Raw genomic sequence first — 15,442 nt, 5'->3', positions numbered from 1 at the left:
ACCAATCTACCTCCATCTCCATGAGATCCACTTTTTTAGCTCCCACATGTGAGTGAGAACATGTAATATTTGTCTTTTCTGGCCGGGCGGGGGGCTGACCCCCCCACCTCCCTCCCGGTCGGGGCGGTTGGCCTGGTGGGGGGCTGACGCCCCCACCTCCCTCCCGGACGGGGCGGCTGGCCGGGCAGAGGGGCTCCTCACTTCCCAGTAGGGGCGGCCGGGCAGAGGCGCCCCTCACCTCCCGGATGGGGCGGCCGGCCGGGCGGGGGGCTGACCTCCCCACCTCCCTCCCGGACAGGGCGGCGGGCCAGGTGGGGGGCTGACCCCCCCACCTCCCTCCCGGATGGGGCGGCTGGCCGGGCGGGGGGCTGACCCCCCCCCACCTCCTTCCCGGATGGGGCGGCTGGCCGGGCAGAGGGGCTCCTCACTTCCGGGAGGTGAGGGGCGCCTCTGCCCGGCCGCCCCTACTGGGAAGTGAGGAGCCCCTCTGCCCGGCCAGCCGCCCCGTCCGGGAGGGAGGTGGGGGGGTCAGCCGCCCTGCCTGGCCAGCCGCCCCGTCCGGGAGGTGAGGGGCGCCTCTGCCCGGCCGCCCCTACTGGGAAGTGAGGAGCCCCTCTGCCCGGCCAGCCGCCCAGTCCGGGAAGGAGGTGGGGGGGTCAGCCCCCCGCCCGGCCAGCCGCCCCATCCGGGAGGGAGGTGGGGGGGTCAGCCCCCCGCCTGGCCAGCCGCCCTGTCTGGGAGGGAGGTGGGGGGGTCAGCCCCCCGCCCGGCCAGCCGCCCCGTCCGGGAGGTGAGGGGCGCCTCTGCCCGGCCGCCCCTACTGGGAAGTGAGGAGCCCCTCTGCCTGGCCAGCCGCCCCGTCTGGGAGGGAGGTGGGGGGGTCAGCCCCCCGCCCAGCCAGCCGCCCGGTCCGGGAGATGAGGGGCGCCTCTGCCCGGTCGCCCCTACTGGGAAGTGAGGAGCCCCTCTGCCCGGCCACCGCCCCGTCTGGGAGGTGTACCCGGCAGCTCATTGGGAATGGGCCATGATGACAATGGCGGTTTTGTGGAATAGAAGCGGGGGAAAGGCGGGGAAGGGATTGAGAGATCGGATGGTTGCCATGTCTGTGTAGAGGGAGGTAGACACGGGAGACTTTTCATTTTGTTCTGTACTAGGAAAAATTCTTCTGCCTTGTGATCCTGTTGATCGGTGACCTTACCCCCAACTCTGTGTTCTCTGAAACATGTGCTGTGTCCACTCAGGGTTAAATGGATTAAGGGTGGTGCAAGTTGTGCTTTGTTAAACAGATGCTTGAAGGCAGCATGCTCGTTAAGAGTCATCACCACTCCCTAATCTCAAGTACCCAGGGACACAAACACTACGGAAGGCCGCAGGGTCCTCTGCATAGGAAAACCAGAGACCTTTGTTCACTTGTTTATCTGCTGACCCTCCCTCCACTATTGTCCTATGACCCTGCCAAATCCCCCTCTGTGAGAAACACCCAAGAATGATCAATAAAATAAATAAATTAAAAAAAAAAATGTCTGAAACAAAGACATCAAAAAATTAACAATATGTTCATTTCTGTTGGTACTTTATCATACTCTGTACTTTTCTGGATGTTTATGTCGTAATAAAAATGCATTCATGACTCAAAAAAAAAAATATTTGTCTTTTCTGTGCTTGGCTTAGTTCAGTTAACACAATCACCTCCAGTTTCATCCATGTTGCTGAGAATGACAGAATTCATTCCTTTTATGGCTGAACAATATTCCATTGTGTATATATACCACATTTTCTTTACCCATTCATCCATTGATGGACACTTAGGTTGATTCCATATTTTAGCTATTGTGAATAGTGCTGCAATAAACATGAACTCAACTGTAGTTGAGTTCATGTAGCCTGTAGTTCTTCTTTAATCTTATGTTTTATTAATTTTGAATTATTTAGATGCCCTTGATGAGTCTTCCTTTCCCCTCAGTCGTCAGGAACTCTCTCTTGTTTCCATTTCCTTACACACTTGTTTCCTACCACTTGGCCTGAACCCTTCAAAAAAGTCAATATTACAAAAACTAAAACCAAATAGGTAGGAGGGCTTTTGTAGATTAAAATAAACTAGAGACAGAACCAAATGCAAGTGTGAAACTTGATTGCATCTGAATCAAAACAAGCCCCAAATATAAAATCAATTTGTAGGGACAAATGGAGAACTTTAAATATGGATGTATATTAGGTAATATTATTGAATAATTAATGTTAATTTTCTTAGCTGTGTTAATAGTATTACGGTTATGTAGGAGGATATCCTAATCTTAACAGATGAATGCAGATGTATTCCTGTTGTCCGCACTTTATTTTATTTTATTTTTTGACACGGAGTCTCGCTCTGTCGCCCAGGCTGGAGTGAAGTGGCGCGATCTCGGCTCACTGCAACTTCCTCCTCCTGGGTTCAAGCGATTCCCCTGCCTCAGCCTCCCGAGTAACTGGGACTGCAGGTGCGTGCCACCACGCCCGGCTAATTTTTTGTATTTTTAGTAGAGAGGGGGTTTCACCGTGTTAGCCAGGATGGTCTGGATCTCCCAAAGTGCTGGGATTACAGGCGTGAGCCACTGCGCCCGGCCTGTACTTTACTTTCAAATGATTCAGTGAGAATGGAAGGGCTTGGGCACTTTGAGAGAAAGAGAACACAAGCAAATTTGCCAACATGCTGAGACTTACTGAATCAAGGTAATAGCCATTATTCTTTTAACTTTTTTTTTTTTTAATTTGAGACGGAGTTTTGCTCTTGTTGTCCAGGCTGGAGTGCAATGGCGCGATCTTGACTCACTGCAACCCCCGCCTCCCTGGTTGAAGCAATTCTCCACCATGCCCGGCTAATTTTTGTATTTTTAGAAGAGACGGGGTTTCACCATGTTGCCCAGGCTGGTCTTGAACGCCCGACCTCAAGTGATCCGCCCGCCTCAGCCTTCCAAAGTGCTGGGATTATAGGCGTGAGCGTCCGCGCCCGGCCTCTTAACTTTTTGATAGGTTAAAAACTTACAAAAAACGTGGATAGAGGGGGTCTGTCTTGCCCACTAGACCGATATGGTTAGGTTAGGTTAGGTTAGGTTAGGTTAGGTTAGGTTAGAACCCGACATTGTGCTCTGTACTTCCTAGCCATTCATTCGCTTCAAGTGCTCTGAAATTTAATTTAAAAAATCACAGTTGGAATCCTTTCGGTCACTTCCTCTTTCTCCGCTTCGTTCCTCCCTTTCCCTCTTGATTCTTCCTTGAGACGCAAACACCTGAGAGAGGCTTCTGTCCCTCGGCGGTCTCCGTAAGTAAGTGAACCGTTATTGGCTGGGGGGCGCTGACGTCTGATTGTTGCGCGGTCGCATTTTTCCGGGGAGCGCGGATTCGCATTCCCAATTTTAGGTGGCAGTCACAACCCATACTATTCGGACAGATGGCACAGAAACCGCTGCGCCTGTGAGTGACCGTGAATGGAAGCCTCTCTCCCTGTGTCTCTTTCGTGTGTGTAGGTGACGACACGGGCGGGAGTCTTTCCCATGACGGGAAGGGAGAAGGAAAAGGCGGAGAGACATGGGGCTGCTGGGGAGCTTAGGTGATGTCTTTGCCTGGCCGGGGCTGACCTCTTTTCCTGGCCCTTTTCGCTTCTGAGGGGGTTTCTCTTGGCGACGCTCGTTGGGAGAGGCGGAAGCTCCCAGAGTTAGGCCTCCTCCATCTTAGGGGGCAGTCCTGGCCTCTGACACATCCTTTCCTCTTCGTTTCTCCTGACCCCATTTATTTACTCGCCAAATAGCCATTGGGCCCACTGATGGGCCCTGGGCAGTGGTGGACAGAGTAGATAGGGACCCTTCCCTGGGGCATTTTTTTTTTTTTTTTTTTTTTTTGCGAGGAGGAGGGGTGGGGGTGGTGGTGAAGAGAGGGCTTCATGCAGCAAGTATTTATTGAAGAACTGCAGTGTGCCGGACGCTGTGCTAGGTGTTGCAACAGATGGAGTTCCTGCTTTAATGGAGCGTAGAGTCTAGAGGAACAGGTACTAAAGAATCCAGATAATGGGCCGGGCGCGGTGGCTGAGGCAGGAGAGTCGCTTGAACCCGGGAGGCGGAGGTTGCTGTGAGCCGAGATCGCGCCACTGCACTCCAGCCTGGGCGACAGAACGAGACTCTCAAAACAAAACAAAACAAAACAAACAAAAAACAATACAAATAATGGCCGGGCGCGGTGGCTCACGCCTGTAATCCTAGCACTTTGGGAGGCTGAGGCGGGCGGATCACTTGAGGTCAGGAGTTCGAGACCAGCCTGGCCAACGTGGTGACACCCCGTCTCTACTAATACAAAAAAAAAAAAAAATTAGCCAGGCGTGGTGGCGCGTGCCTGTAATCCCAGCTACTTGGGAGGCTGAGGCAGGAGAATCGCTTGAACCCGGAGGCGGAGGTTGCACAGTGAGCCGACACTGCACCTCTGCACTCCAGCCTAGGTAACAGAGTGAGACTCCGTCTAAAAAAAAAAGGAATTCAGATAAATGTAAAGTTACCATAGTGATAGGGCCAGGCGCAGTGGCTCACGCCTATAATCCCAGCGACTCCGGAGGCCAAGGCAGGAGAATCACTTGAGTCCAGGAATTCAAGACCAGCCTGGGCAATATAGCAAGGCCCCGTTTCTACAAAAAATACAGAAAAAAAAAAAATTAGCCGGGCGTGGTGGTCCCAGCTAATTGGGAGGCTGAAGCAGGTGGACCACCTGAGCCTGGGGAGGTCGATGCTGCAGTGAGCTGTGATCGTGCTGCTGATCTCCAGGCTGGGTGACAGATTGAAACCCTGTCTCAAAAAAAAAAAAAAAAAAAAATTGCAATAGTGGTAACTTTTGGGAAGAAAATATTCGTGATTCTGGGAGAGTGCATAAGAGGGGTATTTGGCTTAATGGTAGGAGTCAAGAAGGCTTCCCGAGAATGTTAGGATTGAGCATTGGGAAATAAGAGTAATCCATTGCTTAACAGCAGGGTTATGTTCTGAGAAATGAGTTGGTAGGCGATTTCGTCATTGTGCGAACATCTTTGAGTGTACTTACAGAGACCTAGATGGTATGGCTTCCTGTACACCTAGGCTAAATGGTATAGCCTGTTGCTCCTAGGCTACAAAGCTGTACGTCAAGTTACTGTACTGAATACTGTAGGCAATTGTAACACAATGGTAAGTATTTTTGTATTTAAATATAGAAAGGGTACAGTGAAAACACCTGGCCGGGTGTGGTGGCTTATGCCTGTAATCCCAACACTTTGGGAGGCCGAGGTGGGTGGATCACCTGAGGTCAGAAGTTCAAGACCAGCCTGGCCAACATGGTGAAACCCTGTGTCTACTAAACATACAAAAATTAGCCGGGTGTGGTGGCGGGCGCCTGTAATCCCAGCTACTCTAAGAGGTTGAGGCAGGAGAATGGCTTGAGCCTGGGAGGCAGAGGTTGCAGTGAGCCGAGATCGCACCACTGCACTCCAGCCTGGGCGACAGAGCGAGACTGTCTCAAAAAAAAAAAAGAAAAAGAAAAAGAAAAAAGGAAAATACTGTATACAGGAAAAAAAAAAAAAAGGGCACACCTGTGTAGGACACTTATCATGAATGGAGTTTGCAGAACTGAAAGTTTCTCTGAGTGAGTTAGTAAGAGGTGAGTGAATGTATTACTTTACAGTATTGTAGACTTTATGAATACTGTACACTTCACCTATATTAAATTTATTAAAATATTATTTTCAACAGTAAACCTTAGTTTACTGTAACTTTTACTTTATAAACTTTAAGTTTTTTTACACTTTTTGACTCTTGTTATAACACAGCTAAGACACAAAACACATTGTACAGCTGTACAAAAATATTTTCTTTATATCCTTATTCTACAAGCTTTTTTCTATTACTTTTTTTTTTCTTTTTACCTTTTAAACTTTTTTTTTTTTGGAGACAGGGTCTCACTGTCGCCCAGGCTGGAGTGCAGTTGTGCAATCACGGCTCACTGCAACCTCAACCTCCTGGGCTCAAGTGATTCTCCCACTTCAGCCTCCTGAGTAGCTGGGACTACAGGCGGAAGCTACCACACCTGGCTAATTTCTGTATTTTTTGTAGAGAGGGGGTTTTGCTATGTTACCCAGGCTGGTCTTGAACTCCTGGGCTCAAGTTACCCTCCCGCCTCAGCCTCCCAAAGTGCTGGAATTACAGACGTGAGCCACTGTGCCTGGCTTTAAACTTGTTTTGTTGCAAACTAAGACACACACACGAGTCTAGGCCTACACAGGGTCAGGATCATCAGTATCACTGCTGTTCACCTCCATATCTTGTCCCACTGGAAGGGCTTCAGTAGTAATAACATGCATGAAGCTGTCATCTCCTATGATAACAGTGCCCTCTGGAATACTTCCTGAAGGACCTGCCTGAGGCTTTTTTACAGTCAACTTTTTTTTTTTTTTTTTGAATACGTAGGAGTATACTCTAAACAGTAAAGAGCATACCATACTGAATATATATATATTTTTTTTGAGATGGAGTCTTGCTCTGTTGCCCAGGCTGGAGTGCAGTGCCGCGATCTCAGCTCACTGCAAGCTCTGCCTCGTGGGTTCATGCTATTCTCCCGCCTCAGCCTCCTGAGTAGCTGGGACTACAGGCGCCCGCCACCACGCCCGGCTAATTTTTTGTATTTTTAGTAGAGACGAGGTTTCACTGTGCTAACCAGGATGGTCTCGAGCTCCTGACCTTGTGATCTGCTCGCCTTGGCCTCCCAAAGTGCTGGGATTACAGGCGTAAGCCACCGCACCTGGCCATAGCATGCTAAATATTATACATAAACCAGTAACATAGTTGTTTATTATCATTATCAAATATTGTATACTGTACATAACTGTATGTGCTACACTTTTTATAACCACCAGCCCAGTAGGTTTATACCAGCATTACCACAAACAAATGAGTAATATATTGCACTATGATGTTACAAATGGCTAGACATCACTAGGCGATAGGAATTTTTTAGTTCCATTATAATCTTATGGGACCACCATTACATATGTGGTCCCTTGTTGACCGAAACATTGTTATGTGGCACATAACTGTATTCTTGTCTTTAACCTAAAAAGGTTATTGAAATGCTTAAGAACGCTTTGGCATGATCAAATTTTCATTTTGGAAAGCAGTTCTGTCTGCAATGTGGAGAACAAATCAGAGCCAAAGTAGAGAACAGCTGGGATTAGGTAGAGTGATGACAGAGGAATAGTTTAGGGATTCAGGGTTTATTAAGGAAGTAAAATCAACAAGGCTTGTGATGGTTTAATTGTGAGTGAAAAGGAGCTGGCCCTGTTGGGTCATAGATTTCTATCTTTATTCAGTGGGATAGAGAACAGTGGAAAAAGGCCCAGATGAGGAGACGAGGCACCTGGTGATGTATAAACTGGACAGTGGATCTCCCAGAGACAATGGTAATTCCGTGTGACAACTGCTGTGATGGAAGAAATGCAGGCTTCTATGGGAACACTAGAAATTGGTAACTGATAGGTACTAGAAGGCTTCCTAGAGGAGGTGGTGCTCAAAATATAAATAAAAGTCATATTAGTTTATGACAAAGCTTTCTCTGAAATGCTGTAATGTGGTTTTCTGAGTTTTTGAGAAGGTAATGACTTCTGAGCCAGCCAGGAAGGCTTCAGAAATGTGCTAAACCTTGAAGGATGGGAAAAACTTGGATTTAGGATGGGTAGGGTGGAACTACCCTAGGGAATGACAGAGGCAGAGAGTAATCAAATTGCCAGTTCAGTTAAGAAAACTTGGAGAAAGTACTAGAAAGATGACAGGTCAGGGCCTGTGGAAAGCTGTGGTTCTATAGGCAGTGGGGAACCTCTTAATGTTTTGAGGAAAGAACATTAAACGGACTACTTTCTGTAGGATGGATAGGAAGAAGAGAAGGCATTAGAGGAAACATAAATGTATTCTCTACTTTGAATCTAACACTAGATGCATTGTATTTTTGTCTGATTCTTCCTCTGCCATAGGAAGGGGGTGGGGTGGGGTGGAGTGGAGTGGAGGTTGCAGTGAGCCAAGGTCGTGCCACTGCACTTTAGCCTGGGTGACAGAGTGAGACCCTGTCTCAGGAAAAGAAAAAAAAAAAAAGTTTGGCGAGGTGTACAATAAAAGCACGCCAGAAAGAGACACTCACAAAACAATAAAATTTTAATATTTCAAGATGAGTTAAAAGACATTAAGAAAATGATATAAGCCGTGGAAAAACCGCATAAATCAGAATTAGAAAATCTCAGAAATGAGATGATAGTAAAAGTCACTTCACAACGTAGGGCCAGTTTACCTTACCAATGTCAGCTCTTGCCATTTTCTACTTCCTGCCCCATAACACTTCACACATACCTCTGTTGTAGCCCTTTTCTTATAAATTTATAATGATTAGAGTGTCTTCCTTTCCCTGATTATAAACTCTTTGAGGCTTAAACTGAGTCTTCCTCCACCTTGTACTGCTAACATGTGTTTAGCGTAGTATACTTGGCATATTGTATTTAGCGTATGGTAGGTGTCCAGTACCTGTTTATCAAATAAATGACTGAAGCCCTGTACTAAGATAGGAGGAGTCAAAATAAGAAGGATAGAATGAATGTGAAAGATGTTTGGAAAAAGGGATTGATGGGACTTGGTGACTGGATGGGGGATTTTTGACTTTTGTTGATCATGTCAGCCATAGACATGTCCACAAAACTTAGGAATGGGGAGAAGAAGCTGGCTCAATTGTGCAGTAAATGATAAGCTACATTTTAGATATGGCGAGTGGGAGGTGTTGGTGAGACCCTCAGTGGATCTGCCCAGTGGTTTACGTGCACTGAACCTTGCAAGGTAACTGCAGAGAGACTAGATCATGTATCTATCTAATCCGAAAGACCAGTATATACCAAACCCGGCAGGCCCATTTGTTTCCTGAATTGCTATAATGTTTATCTCTTTGTTTGCAGCTTGGCTTGTGGAGATGTTGAAGGAAAGTTTGATATTTTATTCAATAGAGTTCAAGCAATTCAGAAGAAAAGTGGAAACTTTGATGTAAGATGTTTGTTTTTACTGAATTTAATTTTACCTTTGTAGTCACACATAAAAATCAAGTTTGCACTCCTTTAAGTCTTGATTGAACACATACCATTTTTGTTAAATTGAGCTCCCTTCATGAGCATAGGAACTTAGTAGCTGCTGAGTGGCTGGGGGAGGGAGACCTATTTACTGTTTACTATTGATCTTTATATTTTTTGAATTTGAATCTTGTTACTTTATCACTGTACAAAAAACTGAAAACAGACTAGCAACACTTCCCTAAGTGATTCTGACCTCTGGGTTTGGGAAGCACAGATCTATTTCACGAATGTGATGAGGATTAAGTCAGGTAACATACATACCAACCCATCACAAGCTTAAAAGCTCTATATGAATGTTGTGTATGGTTGCCAACTAGACTGTAAACTCCTAAGAGTACAGAAGAGAGTATTCCAGGTATGAAGGTAATTTGTTCATTGGGTTAAAGGTTGAGTAAAGACAACAGGCAGGAAATGTGTTTTTTATACCCTGTATTTCTCAGAGTTTCTAATATTTTAAGTTTTTTTGTTTCACACGGGGATTCTTTAAAGATCTATTTCTATGTGACTGTATATTCCAGGGAAGGATATGTGGAGAGAGCCATGAGTGGCAGAGTGGGACTGGGAATTTGAGGAGCACTTGAATTCTAACTTATTTTAAAAGTTTAGTTCCTTGACTCTCTCTTACCCATCTCTAACTTGAATTTGACAGCCAAAGAGCCAAAACTTAATAATTCATAGAATCAGTAACTGTTAACAGTTGCTGCTAAAGAATTGTATATTGAAATCTGCAAATTGATTAAGAATTAAAAACTGATTTGAAACTATTAAATAACTACTCGAATATTACTATCAATTATGTACTGTTTGATATTTTAAAATCTCATATATCTGTTTAAAAAACTCATTTTAGCTGCTGTTGTGTGTAGGAAATTTCTTTGGCTCCACCCAAGATGCTGAATGGGAGGAATATAAGACTGGCATCAAGAAAGGTATAGAAATTATTTTTATTTAACATATGATTTCTAATAAAATTCCAAGGGCCAGAGTTTTTGCAGAGTTGTTTTTCATTATTTAAGAATTTAAGAATTATTTTCAGTATTTAAGAATTTAAGTTGCTTTTCATTATTAAGACTGTCCAGCGCAGTGGCTCACGCCTGTAATCCCCGCACTTTGGGAGGCCAAGGCATGTGGATCACCTGAGGTCAGGGGTTCAAGACCAGCCTGGCCAACATGGTGAAACCATGTGTCTACTAAAAATATAAAAATTATCAGGGCATGGTGGCGCATGCCTGTAATCCCAGCTCCTCGGGAGACTGAGGCAGGAGAATTGCTTGAACCTGGGAGGCGGAGATTGCAGTGAGCCGAGATCGCACCACTGCACTTCACCCTGGGCGACAGAGCAAGGCTCTGTCTCAAAGAAAAAAAAATAAAATAAATAAAATAGTCAAGCTACAAGGTTGGGTGTAGTATATCCTTAGTGGATAGCTGTTCCACATTTAGGATTGCTAAATATGGGGAATGTGAATGCATGGACTATTTACTTTTAATATAAGTATTTTTTCTATAGAGAGGCATATCTTAAGTTCTAAAGCAGATCTGGTAACTATATGGTGTCATGTCTGTTTCCCTCACTAGCTCCTATTCAGACATATGTGCTTGGTGCTAATAACCAGGAAACAGTAAAATATTTCCAGGATGCTGATGGATGTGAATTAGCTGAAAACATTACTTATCTGGGTAAGCTGATACTTGTTGTATTTGGTTTTTTTTTTTTTTTTGGTTTTTTTTTTTTTTGAGACGGAGTCTTGCTCTGTCACCCAGGCTGGAGTGCAGTGGCGCAATCTTGGCTCACTGTAACCTCCACCTCCCGGGTTCAAGTGATTCTCCTGCCTCAGCCTCCTGAGTAGCTTGGATTACAGGCGTGTGTGACCATACCCGGCTAATTTTTAAAATATTTTTAGCAGAGACAGGGTTTCACCGTGTTAGGATCATCTCGATCTCCTTACCTCGTGATCTGCCCACCTTGGCCTCCCAAAGTGCTGGGATTACAGGCGTGAGCCACTGCGCCTGGCCGATATTTGTTGTATTTGTAATGAACATAATATAGTGTTCTCAGGAATTAGTCTCCCAGGAAATTTTTGGCTAGATTTTTCAGTGATTGCAGCCTGAGATAATGGGGTTTGGAGGGTTTTTTCCTAGAGTCTGTATATGTGCTGCTGTGCCCTTAGGACAATGCCTTTAGGACAGTGGCATTTTTTCTTTATTATTTCTACCACTTAGCCCCAATATCGTTGTGTTCCCACAACCCGGTACACACTTGTTTAGCCAACTGGAGGGATAAACTCCTTGTCTACAGTATATGGGATACTTAAGGTATAAATTATGTTCACACAAAGGAAATTTCATGTATGTGGCTTTACCATACAATCTTGCTAGGTATATACAGCTTACTTGTTAATTAGCCTCCCAACTATTTATAGCTCTAGGTTTCACTCTAAGGTTTTGGCAACTCAGGTTTTTAGTGCTGTTCTTTGGGGGCTTTTTACTCTTTTTTTACTCTCCTTTTTCTGGTTCTAGGTACACTCTTCAGTTCCAGCTTAAAGTTGTTTCCTCCACAGCCCTCTGTATTGCTTTTAGTGGCTCTTTCAATGTCTGGCCGTTTTCAAAAGCACTGTCAAATTTTGCTTTTGTTTTCCCCCCACCTGCTGGCAGTCTGCTGCCTCTTAGATCATTCAACTCTTTTTTTTTTTTTTAAGACAGTGTCTTGCTCTGTTGCTCAGGCTGGAGTGCAGTGGCATGATCTCGGCTTACTGCAACATCCGACTCCCTGGTTCAAGTGATTCTCCTGCCTCAGCCTTCCGAGTAGCTGGGATTACAGGCACGCACTACCATACCCAGCTAATTTTTGTATTTTTAGTAGAGATGGGATTTCACCATGTTGGCCAGGATGGTCTCGATCTCCTGACCTGGTGATCCGCCTGCCTCAGCCTCCCAAAGTGCTGGGATTACAGGCGTGAGCCACTGTGCTCGGCTTTTTTTTTTTTAGTTGAATTTACTATTCTTCACATTTCCTCTTTGTTGGTCTTATTTCTCTAGAAAACTTCTTCATTTCCTTTGCTGTAAATGTCCTCTCTCTCCTTCCCCATCATAGTTCATCTTGGCCTTTAGTCTTTATTTGGCTATGGCCCTCCCGTTACCAGTCTTATTTTGCACTAATCCTGCGGGACTTCTTTAAGCAAAAATTGAAGGAAGGACTTTATTTGTTTTGTTGTTTTAATATGGAACTCTTCATGAATTTGCATGTCATCCTTGTGCAGGTGCCGTGCTAATACTCTATCTTTCCAGTTTTAGTATATGTGCTGCTGAAGTGAGCACTGTTTATTTTTAACTACACATATCAGATACGCATTTTGAAATTCTGTTGTAGATTTTAACATGAGCCTGACTTATGCAGTTCTTGGTATAGTTTGTAGATTTGGATTAAGGGCATTACTGTAGATATTTGGCAGCCATTTTACTATATGAATTTAGTGCCAGGAAAGGAAAGAGCAGCTAAGGTACTTGGGTTATTTCTGTGAAATAGATTTTTTGGATCCAGTAGGAGGATCAAGCAATGAACTTGGTAGTGAACATGTGATAGTGAGCTTGAAATACTGGTAGGACATCCAACATATAGTTGGAAGTGAGAGTTATTATTATTATTTTTTGAGATGGACTTTCGCTCTTGTTGCCCAGACTGAATTGCAATGGCATAGTCTTGGCTCACTGCAACCTCTGCCTCCCGGATTCAAGCGATTCTTCTGCCTCAGCCTCCTGAGTAGCTGGGGTTACGGGTGTGTGCCACCATGCCCGGCTAATTTTGTATTTTTTAGTAGAGACAGGGTTTCACCATGTTGGTCAGGCTGGTCTCGAAATCCTGACCTGAGGTGATCCAACCGCCTCAGCCTCCCAAAGTTCTGGGATTACAGGCATTAGCCACTGTGCTGGTCCGAGAGTTCTTTCTAGAGTATCAGTGTTGAAGAGTATAGGCTTTGGAGAGTTGGTCCCATAATGATGAAAAATAGAGCTGAGAAGAGGATCAAATTATTAAGGAAGAAATACAATCAGAAAGGAAGCAGGTTGATGATAGTACCTTGGTGGGTGGGGATGGTATATCTTCATCTAGGGGGTAGGAACAAAGACATAAAAGTGCTTAGAGGACTGTTGGAGAGGTAAAGATATTGTCAACTTCATGGAATCTAGTGAAGATAACATAGTTTCAGGAGAACATTGGCAAATATAGGGTGACCTTTAAGAGAGTGATGGGAGAGGGAAACTGATTGCAGGGGGTTAAGGAACTAATAAAGTAGGCTGGGCGTGGTGGCTCACACCTGTAATCCTAGCACCTTGGGAGGTCGAGGTGGGCAGATCACGAGGTCAAGAGGTTGAGACCATCCTGGCCAACATGATGAAACCCCATCTCTACTAAAAATAGAAAAATTAACTGGGCATGGTGGCGGGCACCTGTAGTCCCAGCTACTTGGGAGGCTGAGGCAGGAGAATCACTTGAACCCGGGAGGCGGAGGTGGAGGTTGCAATGAGCCAAGATTGCGCCACTGCACTCCAGCCTGGCAACAGAGCGAGACTCCATCTCAAAAAAAAAAAAAAAAAAAAAAGGTAAAGCGCTTAGCATGGACGAGTCTTCAGAAATTCAAAACTGAAGAGGAGGAAGTTTCTTAGTATGTGTGTTCATTTTGGATGGCGATGATTGAGCATATTTTTTTCTGAACAAAAAGCGCCAGCTGAGTAGACTCAGTAGATAAAAGGGAAGTGAAAATTGATGGAGCAAGGTCTTGAAGGCAACAGGAGGGAATGGAAACAAGGCCACAAGCCAGGAAGAACCGTAGAAGAGAGTAGCGTCTTAAATTTTTCCTAAACACTTGCTCTTTCCAAATGTTTTCCTTCACTTGGAAGTTGCTGCCTGCCTCCAAGTAGCTGGGACTACAGGCACACGCTGCCATGCCTGGCTAATTTTTTGTATTTTAGTAGGGATGGGGTTTCACTATGTGCATCTTTTCTAGACTGTAGCTTCCTTAGAACTGTATTTTTCTTCGCATTGCCTTTTCCTGTGTCCAGATGTCTGCATTTAAGTCCATGTAGAATCTTCTCTAGAACGCAGAAAGCCTTTTCCCTAATCTTCTCTTCCCAACTTTTTCCAGTAATATTTGTAAGGCACCTGGCATAAACATACTGGCCCGTGGGCTCCAGCAGCCTCCACGTAGGGCTGTTCATATTTACTGAGCAGGAATACTGTTGTAGCCATTCACCATTGATGCCTAGCAGCCAGAAGGGAGCTGCTGGAGAGTTTACACTTCAGACATGTAAAATGGCAGGGACATAGGAGAGTCATGGGAGATTCATCCCCCTATTGATGGCTTTTCATTCTGCAATTTTGACTAAAATTTGTTCATTTTTCTTTGAACCCAGGTCGTAAAGGTATCTTCACTGGAAGCTCGGGGCTGCAGATTGTGTACCTCAGTGGGACAGAATCCTTAAATGAGCCAGTACCAGGTTATAGTTTTAGTCCCAAGGATGTGTCTTCTCTGAGAACGATGCTGTGTACAACCTCCCAGTTTAAGGGTGTTGATATCTTGCTCACATCCCCATGGCCCAAGTATGTGGGGAACTTTGGGAATTCTTCTGTGAGTAGTGCTTGTTTAGTTGGAATTTCTAAAAGCAAATTGCACTGGCTTGAGTTGGGACTTTTTTCTTTTCCTGTTTATATTGAGTATTTTAGCTCTTGGGTACCTTTTATTAGAAGTCTTCTGTGAAAATTTTCAGGATTCTAAAAGCTCTGTCAACTGATCAAAGCAAAAGTTAATTTCATGAAAGTGTGATTCATAGATGAGACTGCTGAAATCTTAATTATAAAGGAATGGTTTTTTATATTCTCTGCTTCAAGTGCCCTTTCCTAAGCCTCTTAATGTTTTGAGGCTTCACTGATTTTTTTGTTTTTTGTTTTTTTTGAGATGGAGTCTCACTCTGTCGCCCAGGTTGGAGTGCAGTGGTGCGATCTTGGCTCACTGCAACCTCCTCCTCCCGGGTTCAAATGATTCTCCTGCCTCAGCCTCCTGAGTAGCTAAGATTATAGGCATGCGCCACCACGCCTGGCTAATTTTTTTTTTTTTTTTTTTTTGAGATGGAGTTTTGCTCTGTCACCCAGGCTGGAGGACAGTGGCGCCATCTCTGCTCACCACAACCTCTGCCTCCTGGATTCAAGCAATTCACCTGCCTCAGCCTCCCAAGTAGCTGGGACTATAGGCGCACACTGCCATGCCTGGCTAATTTTTTGTATTTTAGTAGAGATGGGGTTTCAGCATG

General features: G+C 45.0%; 1 protein-coding gene and 1 non-coding gene across 11 annotated transcripts in view; one reads left to right on the top strand and one right to left on the bottom strand.

The window, feature by feature from the left end:
- The first annotated feature begins 3,314 nt into the window (after positions 1–3,314).
- CWF19L1 (CWF19 like cell cycle control factor 1) overlaps positions 3,315–15,442 on the top strand; it is a 35,411-nt gene continuing 23,283 nt past the window's right edge. For 2 of the 10 annotated variants that reach the window (XM_034931277.3, XM_003825465.5), the window contains exons 1-5: positions 3,315–3,450; positions 8,972–9,056; positions 9,993–10,071; positions 10,718–10,819; positions 14,549–14,763. In XM_034931277.3, the coding sequence (XP_034787168.1) occupies positions 3,428–3,450; positions 8,972–9,056; positions 9,993–10,071; positions 10,718–10,819; positions 14,549–14,763 (504 nt within the window). In that variant the 5' untranslated portion in view covers positions 3,315–3,427. The other 8 variants (XM_034931276.3, XM_008950786.4, XM_014346581.5 and 5 more) reach the window with 8 other exon arrangements.
- Positions 12,355–12,457, bottom strand: LOC112441045 (U6 spliceosomal RNA). Its single transcript, XR_003029028.1, has one exon. It is a non-coding gene; the product is annotated as a U6 spliceosomal RNA (small nuclear RNA).

Source organism: Pan paniscus, chromosome 8, assembly GCF_029289425.2.
Source record: "Pan paniscus chromosome 8, NHGRI_mPanPan1-v2.0_pri, whole genome shotgun sequence".
Taxonomy (NCBI): Eukaryota; Metazoa; Chordata; class Mammalia; order Primates; family Hominidae; genus Pan; species Pan paniscus.
This window is presented reverse-complemented; position numbering and strand designations above follow the sequence as displayed.